The sequence below is a fragment of the Leptonychotes weddellii genome, chromosome 10, assembly GCF_054177405.1.
Source record: "Leptonychotes weddellii isolate Sample4059 chromosome 10, ASM5417740v2, whole genome shotgun sequence".
Taxonomy (NCBI): domain Eukaryota; kingdom Metazoa; phylum Chordata; class Mammalia; order Carnivora; family Phocidae; genus Leptonychotes; species Leptonychotes weddellii.
The window spans coordinates 88,678,884-88,692,639 of record NC_138378.1 but is presented as its reverse complement, the minus strand read 5'-3'; the positions used below and the strand labels follow the sequence as shown (position 1 = coordinate 88,692,639).

At 43.6% G+C, this 13,756-nt stretch overlaps 1 protein-coding gene across 3 annotated transcripts in view; it reads right to left on the bottom strand.

Annotated features, from left to right (window-relative positions):
* RPIA (ribose 5-phosphate isomerase A) overlaps positions 1-13,756 on the bottom strand; it is a 66,914-nt gene that overhangs the window by 36,723 nt on the left and 16,435 nt on the right. The window contains exons 4-9 of one of the 3 annotated variants that reach the window (XM_006741157.3): positions 11,484-11,543; positions 9,304-9,368; positions 8,045-8,113; positions 7,184-7,325; positions 5,554-5,653; positions 76-202 (exon numbers count right to left, since the gene is read on the bottom strand). In XM_006741157.3, coding sequence (XP_006741220.2) covers positions 105-202; positions 5,554-5,653; positions 7,184-7,325; positions 8,045-8,113; positions 9,304-9,368; positions 11,484-11,543 — 534 coding nt within the window. In that variant the 3' untranslated portion in view covers positions 76-104. Of the gene's footprint in view, positions 1-75; positions 203-5,553; positions 5,654-7,183; positions 7,326-8,044; positions 8,114-9,303; positions 9,369-11,483; positions 11,544-13,756 lie in introns of those variants that run through there. The other 2 variants (XM_081796759.1, XM_081796760.1) reach the window with 2 other exon arrangements.

Here is a 13,756-nt window from a genome sequence, read left to right as displayed (position 1 = left end):
TCCGCCTGGCACAGCTAGCTGCGTTAAGGCAAAGGCTCCTGGAGAGGCATGTCCGCCTCAGCTGAGGGCTGGGGGCTCAATGAACACATTCCGCTCCTGCAGGGTCAACAGAAAGGCTTCTCCCTCATGTTCACAGAGCCGTCCTGCATCCCAAAGTAGACTCTCTCAGCCATGTTAATGAAAAGGCCTGTGTCCACCACGCCTGCAGGATGAAGGATGGAAAAAAGCATTAAGTTTCAGCTTCCCAAGGCAAGAAGAGAGTCAAGGATCATATGCAACTATTATGAGCAGCACTGGACAAATGACAGGTCTGAAGTCTTTCCTCTCTCAGAACAATGAAGAGAGATTCAGATTATTTTTATTTCTTCTTACAATCCCTTTCTCTGCTGCCATCTTGGCTTTCTACTATAGCCAAATGTGCCAACTTTTTTCCTGCCTCAGGGTCTTTGTTCATGCTATTCTGCTTGCTGGACTAGTCATCTCTGAGCACTTCAAGGAGAGGATTCTTCTCTGTCCTTCAGATACAGATGACAAGTCATCTCTTCAGAGAGGTCCTCCGTAACTACTCTAAGTAACCCCCACTCCCAGTTATTTTCCTTTTCTCTTTAAATTGAAGTATAGTTGATATATAATGCTAGATTAAGTTTCAGGTATAGAGTATAGTGAATCAACAATTCTGTACATTACACGATGTTCACCGTGGCAAGTGTAGTTTCCATCTGTCACCATATAAAATTATTACAATATCATGACTCTTTCCTATCCTGTACTTTTCATCTCCGTGATTTACTTATTTTATAACTAAGTTTATACTTCTTAAACCCCTTCACCTATTTTGCCTATCCCCCCCGTCCCTCCCTTCTGGCAACCAATGGTCTGTTTCTGGTTTTTTTTGTTCGTTCATCTGTCTTATTTTATAGATCCCACATATAAGTGAAATTATATGGTATTTGTCTTTCTATGAGTTACTTCACTTAGCATAATACCCTCTAGGTCCATCCACATTGTTGAAAATGGCTCGATCTCATTCTTTTTTATGGCTGAGTAATATTCCATTGCACATATATACCAAATCTTTATCCATTCATCTGTCAACAGACACTTCTGTTGCTCCCCATCTTGGCTATTGTAAATAATGCTCCAATAAACACGGGCGCATGTAAATACCCAGCAGTGGAAATTACTGGATCATGTAATACTTCTTAATCTTCTGAGGAACCTCCATATGGTTTTCCACAGTAGTTACACCAATTTACATTCCCACCAAGAGAGCATGAGGGTTCCCTTTTCTCCACATTCTCACCAACATTTGTTTTTTGGATTTTTTTTTAACATTTGTTATTTCTTATCTTTTTGATTCTAGCCATTCTGACAGGTGTAATGTGGTATCTCTTTGTGGTTTTAATTTGCATTTCCCTGATCACTAGTGATGCTGAGCATCTTTTCATGTGATTGTTAGCCATCCTTATGTCTTCTTTGGAAAAAATGTCTATTCAGGTCCTCTGCCCAGTTTTTAATTAAATTATTAGTTTTTTGTGTTGAGTTGTAAGAGTTCTTTATATATTTTAGATTTTAACTCCTTATTGGATATAGCATTTGCAAATATGTTCTCCCATTTGGTAGGCTGCCTTTTCATTTTGTTGATGATTTCCTTCACTGTACAAAAGCTTTTCAGTTTGATGTAGTCCCAGTAGTTTATTTTTGCTTTTCTTTCCCCTCCCTGGGGAAAAGATCCAGAAAAAAATGTTGCTAAAGCCAATGTCCAAGAAATTACTGCTTCTCTTAGGAGTTTCATGGCTTCAGGTCTCACATTTAACCCATTTTGAGTTTATTTTTGAGTGTGGTATAAGAAAGTGGTCCAGTTGTTCCAACACCATTTGTTGAAAGACTGTCTTTTCCCCACTGTACATTCTTGCCTTTTTTGTTGTAGGTTAAATTGACCACAGATGCCTGGGTTTATTTCTAGGCTTTCTATTCTGTTCCACTGATTAATGTGTCTATATTTGTGACAGTACCATCCTGTTTTGATTATTACAGCTTTGTTGTGTATCTTGCAGTCTGGGATTGTGACACCGCCAGCTGCCTTCTTCTTTCTCAAGATTGCTTTGGCTCTTTGCACACCTAATTATGCTCAATCACACTATCAGCCTTAGAAGTTTTCTAAGAGTGTAAGAGGATATTTGCAATGCATATATCCAAAAGATTTGCATCAAAATATATAAATAATTCTCCAAATCAATAAGATAACCTAGTAGAAAAATGGGCCAAAGATTTAAAGAGGTACTTTACAAAAGAGGCTATGTAAAATGGCCAATAAACTTAGAATGGTGCTCAAACTAATTAGTGAAGAGAATGCAAATGAAAATGACAAGATAACCACTACACACTCACCAGAATGAATATATAATGAAATTTTACTAGAATGCAAAGACACTCCCACTCATAGACAGCAGGAGTAGTACACTAGCAAAACCACTTAGGAAAACATTTGTTAGTACATCTTCTAAAGCTGAACATATTCATACCTAACAATCCAGCAATTCTACTCCTAGGTATATATGCAACTGGTAGGCACACATGGTCATCAAAAGACATGTATACAAGAATGTTCATAGCACCACTTTTCCTAACAGCTAAAAACTGGTAACACCCAAATGCCCATCAAGAGTAGAATGGCTATACAAACTTTTTTTTTCACACCCAACTATGATGGAATACTATTCAGCAATGCAAATTAACTACAACTCTAAGCAACATTTACTGAAAATATTTACACATATACACAATACCACAATGAGATAATACTGTTCAACTATCAGGAAAAAAATCTGATGGACGAGTGTGTAGGGGAAATTGTTAGTAGAGGGGTAAATTGGTGCAATAATGGAGGGCAATTTAGCACCATCTAACAGGGGAAAACGTAGAGGGAAGAAGGAAGAGACTTCGCCGTTTACTCTTGTAATATTGAACAATGTCAATTAAAAAGAATTTTAAGGGGCACCTGGGTGGCTCAGTTGGTTAAAGCATCTGCCTTTGGCTCAGGTCATGATCCCAGGGTCCTGGGATCAAGTCCCACATTAGGCTCCCTGCTCTGTGGTAGTCTGCTTCTCCCTCTACCCTTTCCCCCTGCTCATGATCTCTCTCTCTCTCTTTCATGCTCGCTCGCTCTCTAATAAATAATAGTATCTTAAAAAAAAAAAAAAAAGGATTTTAAAATTGAAACTTCGCAAGACGGCTCCCAATACATAACAAATAAAATCATCTATCAGTGAGGAAAAGCCATGAAGCAGAGAAAGGAGGTGCTGAAACATAGGTCCCTGGCACATCACTGCAGCAACTGAGGCTTCCCAAAGGAAGCACAGTGGCCATGCAAGACCCATCCATTCCAACAATTCTGTAATATAGGTGATAGCTCCGCCTGATCCAAGAGAAAGTCAAACCAGGTTCAGAAAAGGCTTCAAAGAGAGAGCAGAGATGAATGGCAGGAGCCGAAGGTCTGATCTCAGAGTACCCCCCTCTTCAGGTTACTGACTACCCCCAGTAGTGAAAGGGCAGAGGTGGCTCACTGTGAGCATGGGGCTCAGAATCCATGAGCTTTGGCCCTTCTATAATCTCTGTGTTCTGGGTGGAACCCAATGGAACATCCAAAGGAGGGAGTGACCAGCCAGGCACCAGTCCAGCTGAACTCTAAGTGTCCTCACACACACAAATGTACGTGGGGCAAGGGCAGGGCAACAGGGATGACAGGGAAACTTGCCCTGCTTCCCTTCCCTGGGTTTTGGTCCAGCAGTATCATAACAGACCAAATCAGGGAAAGAAAAGAGCAAACAGGAGAGGCAATGAACCACACTGATGCTTCTGGTCCCATGATTTAATATCTAGCCTCTTTTTTCATTTTCTTCAGTTTAAGTTCCTACTAAGATTCTGAACTTCTCTAGGCTGTAGCTTCTACTTACTGGGGCAGAGGGCAAGTATAGCAGAGACTTCCTCATGAAGGACAGCTCAATGTCTCAGTAAGCCAAGAAAGGTCTGAGCAGGAGCAACAGAGCTACCTAGTGGGCACTGCAAGAAATCCACCTACAGAGGAATAGCGCCCACACTGGTGAGCTGCTTCCTATACAATCCCCTGGGTTTACCTACATTATCATCAGGGGCAAATGCTCCCCTTTTACTAACAGTGGCCTCTCCTCCATCTTCTCTTCCTCTTGCCCTCTCGGCTCATTATTTCTTCTTTTAAATGAGAACACTAAGTGAGAGAGAAAGCATAATTCAACTCCTCTTTTTTGCTTATAATAAATCTGTGACAACACTGTCAGTCTAAGACTAAAACAGCAGACTAAGGTAAGGTTGGAAGAATTAGCTCCTTATTACATGGCATATATTCACACATTTTCATTCCCAAATAGCATTGATTACTTAGAATCTAGCACATTTAATTAATGGTGACAAAACTATCCTTTCTTCCTAGGGATTTATTCATTCAACAAACAATACTATCCTTTCTTCCTAGGAATTTATTCATTCAGCAAACACTCCTTTATGCTCTCAATACCATAAATAAGACTGATGTCTCTCACATCTGCTTCCTCCATCTGATCCTCTCGTATGGGCCTTCAATTATCTCCTCTGGCCTGGACGCATAACTCACCTCTACACTGCCCACCCAGCCTTACCCAAGGCCCCAGATCCCTATTACAAGTATTAGAGGCTCTCCCACCCCAACTGTTCATGTCATACCACCCCTCCTCAACCTGGCACTCAAAGAAGGACTAAAGGTTCAGGGTCTAGAGGCAGACAATCCAGGGCTCCCCTCTTGGCAATGCAGCCCTTGGCATGCCCCTATCCTGCTCTGTAACGATCTCATCCAACTGGAGAATCAAATGAGACATTTTTAAACACTTAGTGCAGTGTCTAGATTACACTATGCTAAGGCATAGGTCAAAAGCCACCTCTCCTCCGGGAACTTTCCCACACTCTCCAAAGGAAGCAACGTACATGCACTGTAGACTCTTGGTACTTCTCTAGCAAATTTAGCACATTCCATCTTATTTGTAGGCATGGCTTCTACACAGCCACGCACAGCTTTCCCCGGCTATACGTGAACTCTCCTTGAGGCAGATTCCATGCTCTAGGATGGGAACATTCCCTATTAACATGCAGCGCAGCACCTGCATTACACCCCCACTACACAAGAAGAGAGCCCCCCCAAAATGAAAGAGGCTACAGTCAAGCTTCTAGAAGGGAAGGCTCTATGCAGACAGGATGAGCTTATTTCAAGGCAAACCCCCTCTGAAACTCCATCAACTCCACGCCTATCCCAACTGAAACGAGTTGTGAAATGCACAGCCAACAAGCCACTAGGTAAGCAATAACTATTCCTGGGGGGTGAAAGCAAAGGCACGACGTCAAAAACTCCAAGCATGGTACAAAGGAAATTTTTCTTTCCAACCAAGTCTTACAAAACCCACGCCCATCATGCCTCCTATGGCCAGAGGCAGGGGACAGTTACAAAGTGCTTGGGTGTCTATGCTCAATGAACCCCACTCACATTACCTGGGATCATTTTGATAGCTGTGTTCACTTCACTCCATTTGTGCACCCGATCAAACTTCCAGTCCAGGATAAAATTCCCATTATCCGTCACCACAGGACCCTAGAAGGTATAATTTTCCACACTTACAGAGGATGTAGATACAGGTAGGCAGAGACGGGCAGGAAAGTAAAGGGGATGCCCAAAGACAAGTATCTTAACTAACCCACTCCGGCCAGTACTCCCACCTCAGCTTTCTAGAAGGCAGTGCTACTGGCGTCAGAATTTGAGTCTTGAAGCCACACAGATATAGAGGAGGCTCAGAGGAGTCATTAACCTCTGTGAGCCTCAGATTCCTCAACTCCAAAAAGGGGATAATGATACATACTTGAGAAGGCAGCTTATGTATAAACCACATGGATAAGCATTTACCACAGTGAGGACTCACAGGAAGGGCTCAACGATTCTTAGCTATGGTTAGAAAGAAAAACTACAGCAACAAAAGCAGACGATCCACACGGTGCAACGTTCTCACCACTTCACATTAGGTGCCCAGTAATGCAAAATAAGGCAGTGCTATCGCCCCTATCACTTCCCCGAGCAGGCACTCCCACCAAAACAGGAAGCAGAGCTGCGTTCTGGGGTCAAAAAAAAGCAGGGGGTAGTTTTAGATAGTTAGTCCAAAATTCCTAGAGCACCAGAAGGCATTTGGGACCACAAATGTTGACAGAACACCACAGTGACAGGCAAGGAAACTAGGCCGCTCCTGCAGGCTGGAGGCGAGGGGGTGGGAGTTCAGTGAAGAGCCCCAGGAAGGCAGGATGCTGGTGCTCTTGTCTGGAGTCGCCCCAGCCATGAGAGAGAACCTCCCTCTCCAATAGTCTCCTCCGGGCTCTTCAGCTACGGAGGGAACCAGACTCCAGAGCTCTGTACAACCACTAGGATTAGGACTGAGTTTTTACAAAAAACAACATCAATATAAAAAATGCATCAGGGTAGAGTTAGAGATCATTTGTTTTCTCTTCTGTATCTTCCAAACCTGTTATACAGTTATATCTATAATTACAGTTAGTTTCTAGGTTATTACTTTTGCTAGTTTGTTTATTTAAGTGGAAGAGGAAAAAAAAAGTGCAGCCCACTTTAGAAGCTGAAGAGAAACATTTCCACTAAGTTTCTGGAGCGTATTCCTAAGGAGGGGTTCACATTCCCCAGGAAATTCTACTTCTTGTCACATTTAATAACAGAATGAAATGAGAGGAGAAAAGAAAATTACACCATGAACCTGGAAAACTTCCTGCCCCGGGGTGCTTCCCAAAGCCCATTTTTAGCCACCGTGAAGCCCTGCAGTCCAGACCGCAGGTACAAAGATCCAATCACCTGAGGAGCATCAGACTCCAAGGGACCGAGAAAAAGAATCAATCCCCCACTTGTACAGAGAATATGTGCAGCATTAAGTGTGGTAATATCTACATGAGTTTGAATATAGAAACTAATAAAGCTAGTACTCTAAAAATGAACCAATAATCTGATTAAAAATACATACATAAAAGCTGACTACCCAGGCTATGCAACAGAGGACCCCTACTGAAGCAAAAAGGAGGACACCACACCGAGAACCTGGAATGCCCTTGGGAAACCTCCCTGGCCACTTACTGCCTTGTTGACAGCCATTCGAAGATCAATCACGCCCCCAAACTTCTGAGTCACAGCTCGGCTCACTGGGACATAGGCCATTGGGATGACCTCAATGGGGATTCCCTTGTGCCACTGATCCCCGAGGTTCTTTGAATCTTTCCTGGGAAGAAAGTCAAAAAATACAATAAATATAAATAAGCTCAATGGTATAGACAAACACCAAATTCAGACATAGTGAGTGGGCAAGGGCAGAGAGCAGGGACAAACACAGGGCTTCAAATGTTTTGGCTATGTTCTACTATTTAAGAAATGAGGTACTTGAGTAAATATGACAAAAATGTTAAAACTAGGTATGACTGGCTTGTGGCTATACAGGTATTCATTATTTATGTTCTTTCTACAGCTATAATATCTCATAAGTAAATACAATTTTTTTTTTTTTTTTTTAATTCACATGCTTAGCACAAGCACCTTCTACCAGACTCCTTGAAGGAGAATCTGAGAGCCTGGTCAAAGACTATGCACAACAAAGGTCATGTGTGAGCCCAGAGGAAGCAGGGCATGCTGAGTCACTGCCCATGGGCAGGGCCTGTCCTTCCCCTGAGGCTCCCTGCAAGGATCAAATGAATGATATATGAGGACATGCTCTTGTCACGAGAGTGACAAGCTGTTTCCTCCTCCTCCCAATGGACACATAACATAACAATATGTACCTTCAGCATGAAAAAAGAACAAAATCCTCCAAGACACTGCCCTCAGTCGCCTTCTGTCTCAGAAAGTCAGACAGCCCCTCCCTTTCTCTATTTCTTCCTCTGTAAAATGGGGATGAGGTTGGGGTCTGATCTACCTCCCCAATGGACAGAACACTCGACATTGTACCTGAAGTCGGCGATCACGATGAAGCGACTGGCATAGCCAGCCACAATTTTCTCCTGGGTCAGGCAGCCTCTGGGGATAGGAAGAGGCAAATGAACACAGGGTAGGAAACAAACTCAATTTGAAAACTAAGGTCAGAGACAGTAAACCCAAATCCACTTAACGAGAAATTTAATTTGTAATTCTTAGAGGGAGATCCCCAACTCCACCATGCTGTGCAACAGACTAAATTGTGTCTGTCCCAAACTTCATATATTGAGGTCCTAACTCCCAATGTGCACTTGGAAGATGAGGCCTCCAAGGAAATAATTATGGTTAAATGTGGTTGTAAGGGGGTCCCTGGTCTGACAGGATTACTGGGTTAGAAGAAAAGACACCAGAGAGCTCACGTGCTCTCTCTCCACCCTGAGGGCACAGTGACAAGGCAGTCAACTGAAGCCAGGAATCTCCAGAACTATTGAGAAATTGTTGATGCTAAAGCCACCCAGTCTACAGCATTTTGTTAAGGCAGCCTGAGCTAAGACGTGTTGCTTCTAGTAAATGGACTGCGAAAACATGAGCCTGAGTCGGGAGAAATGGTTCCCAGTCAGGCCAGGCACACTCCTAAGATGCATCTATGCTCAGGGAAAGGTCATCTGAGCATGGCATGAATGGAAGGGTCTATAACATGAGAAGGACAACCTGTCTGTCCACTATTTGACAGCTGGAGAGCACGGTGAGATGCTAAACATATTTTGTGTCACTGCAGTCTGCTTGATTATGAGAACCGAAAGAACAGGACTTCACCTTCTTCAACTCACCATTCCCTACCCACCAAATCAACATTTAAGAAACATTCACCAATAAATGTTTTCCAAACGAACGAATGAATATATATAACTAACTGCTCACAGAGGGAAAGAGCAGCTTTAAGGCAAAGATCACACACTAATGCCCACAGACCTAATAAACTAGCCCCAACAATATATTTGGTTTAATTCACACAGTTTTTAAAGTTTAAATCAGCAAAGGAAGCAGATACAGAGAACCCATTAAGATGAATAATATCACGGAAGAGGCGAGGCCCGGGTTCCTAGTCAGCAGACTGCCGCTACTCCTGACTAGAAATGCCAAGCCCTCTCTACAGCCATCCAACTTCCTAGTAGTAGAAAGACAAGCTCACATACATCACGGTGGCCATTTGTTTATTCTGCCTTCCACTCTGCTTTGCTAAGGATTAACCAGCAGATACTCTTCAGCAAGAAAGTCCCCACGACACTCACCCACCGCCCTTGATGAGATTGAGATCAGCATCTACTTCATCAGCACCATCAATGGCAAGGTCAATCTGTGTTGGGGGTGGAGGGGGGGAGGGGGGGAGGGAGGGAGGGAAGATACAAAACTACTAAGAGACTCTGTGCAAAGCTTGAACATGTAATAACTCATCAGATGTTTAGCAGCCCTATTAGCTAGGTATAGTTATTCCCATTTAAGCAGTCAAAAAACAGGCTCCAGGAGGTTAGGCTATTCCACTAGGGTCACCAGGAAAGAAATATGGGGTCTGGAAACCACACCTGGGTGCAGCTCTTATCCATGACATTACACTCCCTTTTCTCATTGATGGGCTTCTCTGTGGAGGAGCTAGAATTACTGAATACACAATCCCAATGTGGGTGACATCACCCCCAAGTACAGAAAAGATACATAGTACATCTATGGTATTAAAATTTCACTGGGGGGGCGCCTGGGTGGCTCAGTCGTTAAGCGTCTGCCTTCGGCCTGGGTCATGATCCCGGGGTCCTGGGATCGAGCCCCACATGGGGCTCCCTGCTCAGCGGGAAGCCTGCTTCTCCCTCTCCCCTACTTGTGTTCCCTCTCTCGCTGTGTTTCTGTCAAATAAAATACTGGGGAAAAAAAAAAAAATTTCACTGGGGGGGGTGGGCAACAGAAAAAAGGCTGAGAAACCCTGATTCAGAAGTCTCCATACTAATGTGGCAAAAAGAAAGGAAGTTTTGAGCAGACAGAGAAAACCCAATGAAGAGTTATAAAGCTGATGCACATTTGACGTGATCTTCGATTGGAAATTATCCGAGGCACCCCCACTATGACCCTACCAAAGCACCTGTCTGGGCTTGCCCACTCCCACTGTTAGGAAATTGCACTACCAACCCCAAGAGCAGTCAGGAGTAAACAGGTTCATTCATCTTTCAAGATCTGAAACCAAGGAAGCTCCTGGACTCTGCATGGCAATGTGGGAGCCTTAAGTATGGTTATTTAAAACAGCAGTATGAAAAAACCTCAGGGTACAATTCAGTTCAAGTTGCTTGGCATGGCACAGGTGTAAATTAAGTGTACTGAGCTTCAGCTTCACTGTGCTTCCATCCTTTCATGGAGACTGCCCTTGGTCTGAAGAGACAGCCTGCACTGCTTCTCCCCGCCCTGAACTAACCCTGGGGCCAGGCTACACGATGGCAACTCTCTGGGGCCCGGAAGGCTGCAACCTTCTTTGTGTGGGTTCCAGGCCCACTTTCAGCCCAAACCACTCTCCTCACAGTGCTGAACACTGATTGACACTCTGCCCCTGGCTCTGCCCACAGAAGTCCCCCAAACGAGCCCCTCCTGTGGTTCTGACTCACCCTTCTGAGGCCCACATGTACCAGGACGACACAGGTTAGTAGACCAGGTCAGTACCCTCTGGAATGCTCGCTCCTCCCCTGGCCACCCTGTCTTCAGAGTTCTGCTCAAGTTTCTTCTTCTTCACAGATTACCTCTCCCCACAAACCCTTCTAAGTAGCACTGCTCCAGCACCAGAGGCATCTGAATTCATATTCAGGCTCTACCAGTTACAGGGAGCGTGGCTTTGGCAAATGGCTTGCCCTCTCTGTGTCTTTTTCACACCTGTAAGGTGGGATGATGATGGTATGCGCCCTCAAGACTACTGGAGATTAAGGAGCTGAATACACACCTAGCCCTTGGCATAACACACAGTACACAGAAGGGCTCAGTAAATGCTAGCTATGAGTATGCTGCTCACCCTCATCAACCACAGTCTCCTCTGGATTGCCCATGTGTTCAACCATCTTTGCCATAACACTTCATTGTAATCTGTTTCCAAATGTCCATGGCTGCCTCAGATAATTACTTCTTATCTCCACTTACTGGTAAGCTCCGTGGGCCGGCTCACTCTTCTACTTCTGAACAAGGACCACAGGAAGCTCTGGGTTCAATCCCCCTTCACTACGCCCATACTGAGCCCTCAGGGTTAAACCACAGGGAATGTACTGGAAACTAACAACCTCTCCCCTCGTGACCTTAGCCAAATTTAATATTCAAAATCCCAGGAAAAAACCTAATATGACTCACTGACCTTTCTACTAGACTGAACAAGATATCCAGAGTCCATGCGCAAGTGACAGCCGTAAAAAAGGAGACAGAAAGACACAGCGGCCCCTCTCTCTCTTACCTCTGGGTGTCGGTCCAGGTCACTGAGAGTTAAGCCATACTGCAAGATGAGCTGACGGGCCTGTGGAGAACAAGAAAAAACACCCATACTCATTTACTCTGAGCGCGTGGCAAAGATTCTCAGCATTCTTCTGGATTTAAGTGTTTGACACGGAGTCCTGACCAAGTCCCCTCCCAAATCCAACTGGGCCTACTAAGAGGTAGGAGCTATAGCTCCATGAATGGCAAAACTAAGTTAATTCATCCTGGGAGCCAGAAGGAGGCAAAGAGCATATAGTGAAGACTCCCAGGGCCAGGCTAAGAGTTCCTTCTCCGTGACCTGCTATTTAAGACAATGCCATGGACTCCTAAAGCTTATGGTAGTACAGTATTTAAAAAAAAAAAAAAAAACCTTCCTAAAATAAGAACTGAGTTGATACAAAGTGATCTCCAGGCAATCATGTTGAATAAAAATAAGCAAAAGAATATACAGACTCAGCAGAATGTATCAAAGGCAGGATGTCCAGAATGGCTAAGTGAGGAGCTCAGCAAATTGAGAACACCACACTGGGAAAGACTTAGGATTTACTTTAGAGATACGCTTCATATTAACCTTAACCTTTCAAAGGGGCTGACCAAAGGGGAGAGGTGGTGTGGTTACTGCCACCATGTGGCCCTGAGCGGACTGACAGCTAGAATAAATAGACCTTGGACCAACCAAATCCAGATGATAAGGATCTGTATTCATGTCAATGCCTAAAATACACAGAGGAATCAAAGGATGGAAAACTCTTCCAAAGGCATGTCTTTTTTTTTTTTAAGATTTTTATTTATTTATTTGTAAGAGAAAAGAGAGAGAGAGCATAAGCAGGGGGGATAGCAGGCTCCTCCCTGAGCAAGGAGCCCAATGTGGGATTGGATCCCAGGACCCTGGGATCATGACCTGAACTGAAGGCAGACACTTAACCGACTGAGCCACCCAGGTGTCCCCCAAAGGCATGTCTTAAAATACTTTCTGCTTAAAATGGAAAGCACCCAAGATTAAAAATCAGAAAATCTCAGCTCTAATCTTAAATGAACCAGCCACATGACCCTTGGCAAGTTTTCTCATCTATAGAAAGATGGAGATGAATGAAATGACCAATGTCAATCTTCAAATCCCAAATCCTAAGTTTCTTAGAAGAAAACACAAAGATCCTGGAATTTGCAATATACAGGTGTTGCTGGGATCCTAATTCAAACAAACTATAAAAATTACTTTCAAAGGATAAGACAATACGGAAAATTTGAACCCTGGGTTTGTTTTTATGTTACCGAAGATTATTGTTAAATGTTTTGGTATTACTGAGATGTTTAAAAGCCTCCCTATTTTTCAAAGAGACATAATGAAATACATATAATCAAATTATAACTGGGATTTCTTTCAAAATAACCGAGGTAGAGGAGAATGGGATACAGATGAAAACAAAATTGTCCATGAATTAGTGATTACTGAAACTGGGTGATGGGTACATGAAAGTTCATTGTGCTGTTCTTTATCCTTTTTGAAGTGTGAAAATTTCCACATAAAAAGCTAAATTAAATTTTGACTGAAAATATCAAATTGTAAAAAAAAAAAATACATGATTTTGTTCTTATTAAAGAGAAATATATAATGAAGGGAGAAAACAATAAAAATGGTATTGCAGGGGCGCCTAGGTGGCTCAGTTGGTTAAGTGTCCGCCTTCGGCTCAGGTCATGATCCCGGGATCCTGGGATTGAGCTCTGAGTGGCATCATCAGGCTCCCTGCTCAGCAGGGAGTCTACTTCTCCCTGTCCCTCTGCCCTTCCCTCACTCCTCTCCCCCCCGCTCATACGCGCTCGGCCTCTCTCTCTCAAATAAATAAGTAAATTTTAAAAAATGGTATCACAGAATTACTTCTCAGTTCCTAGATTTCTCCAAAAGTAGTACTGGAGAAACCATCCTAATTCCAGATCCTGAAGCTTAACAATGGGAATGTCTGGAAGGCAGCCTCCAAGATGACCATCCCCACCTCCTGGTATTCATGCCTTTGGATAATCCCTGTCCACAAAGTCCCAGGATTGCTCTGTGTGACCAATGGCACACAGCAGAGGTGATGTAAGGTACTTCTGAGATTAGTTTATAAAGAATGCCATGGGGTATGTAAGGGTGGCATGCTCTAGCAAGATCCTTCCCTCCTAATCTCCCTCTTCCCTCTGCCCCCTCTCTTATCACACATGCCAGGGGAAATCAGCTGCCATGTCCTGGAGACACCGACAGAGCTCTCTACCAAA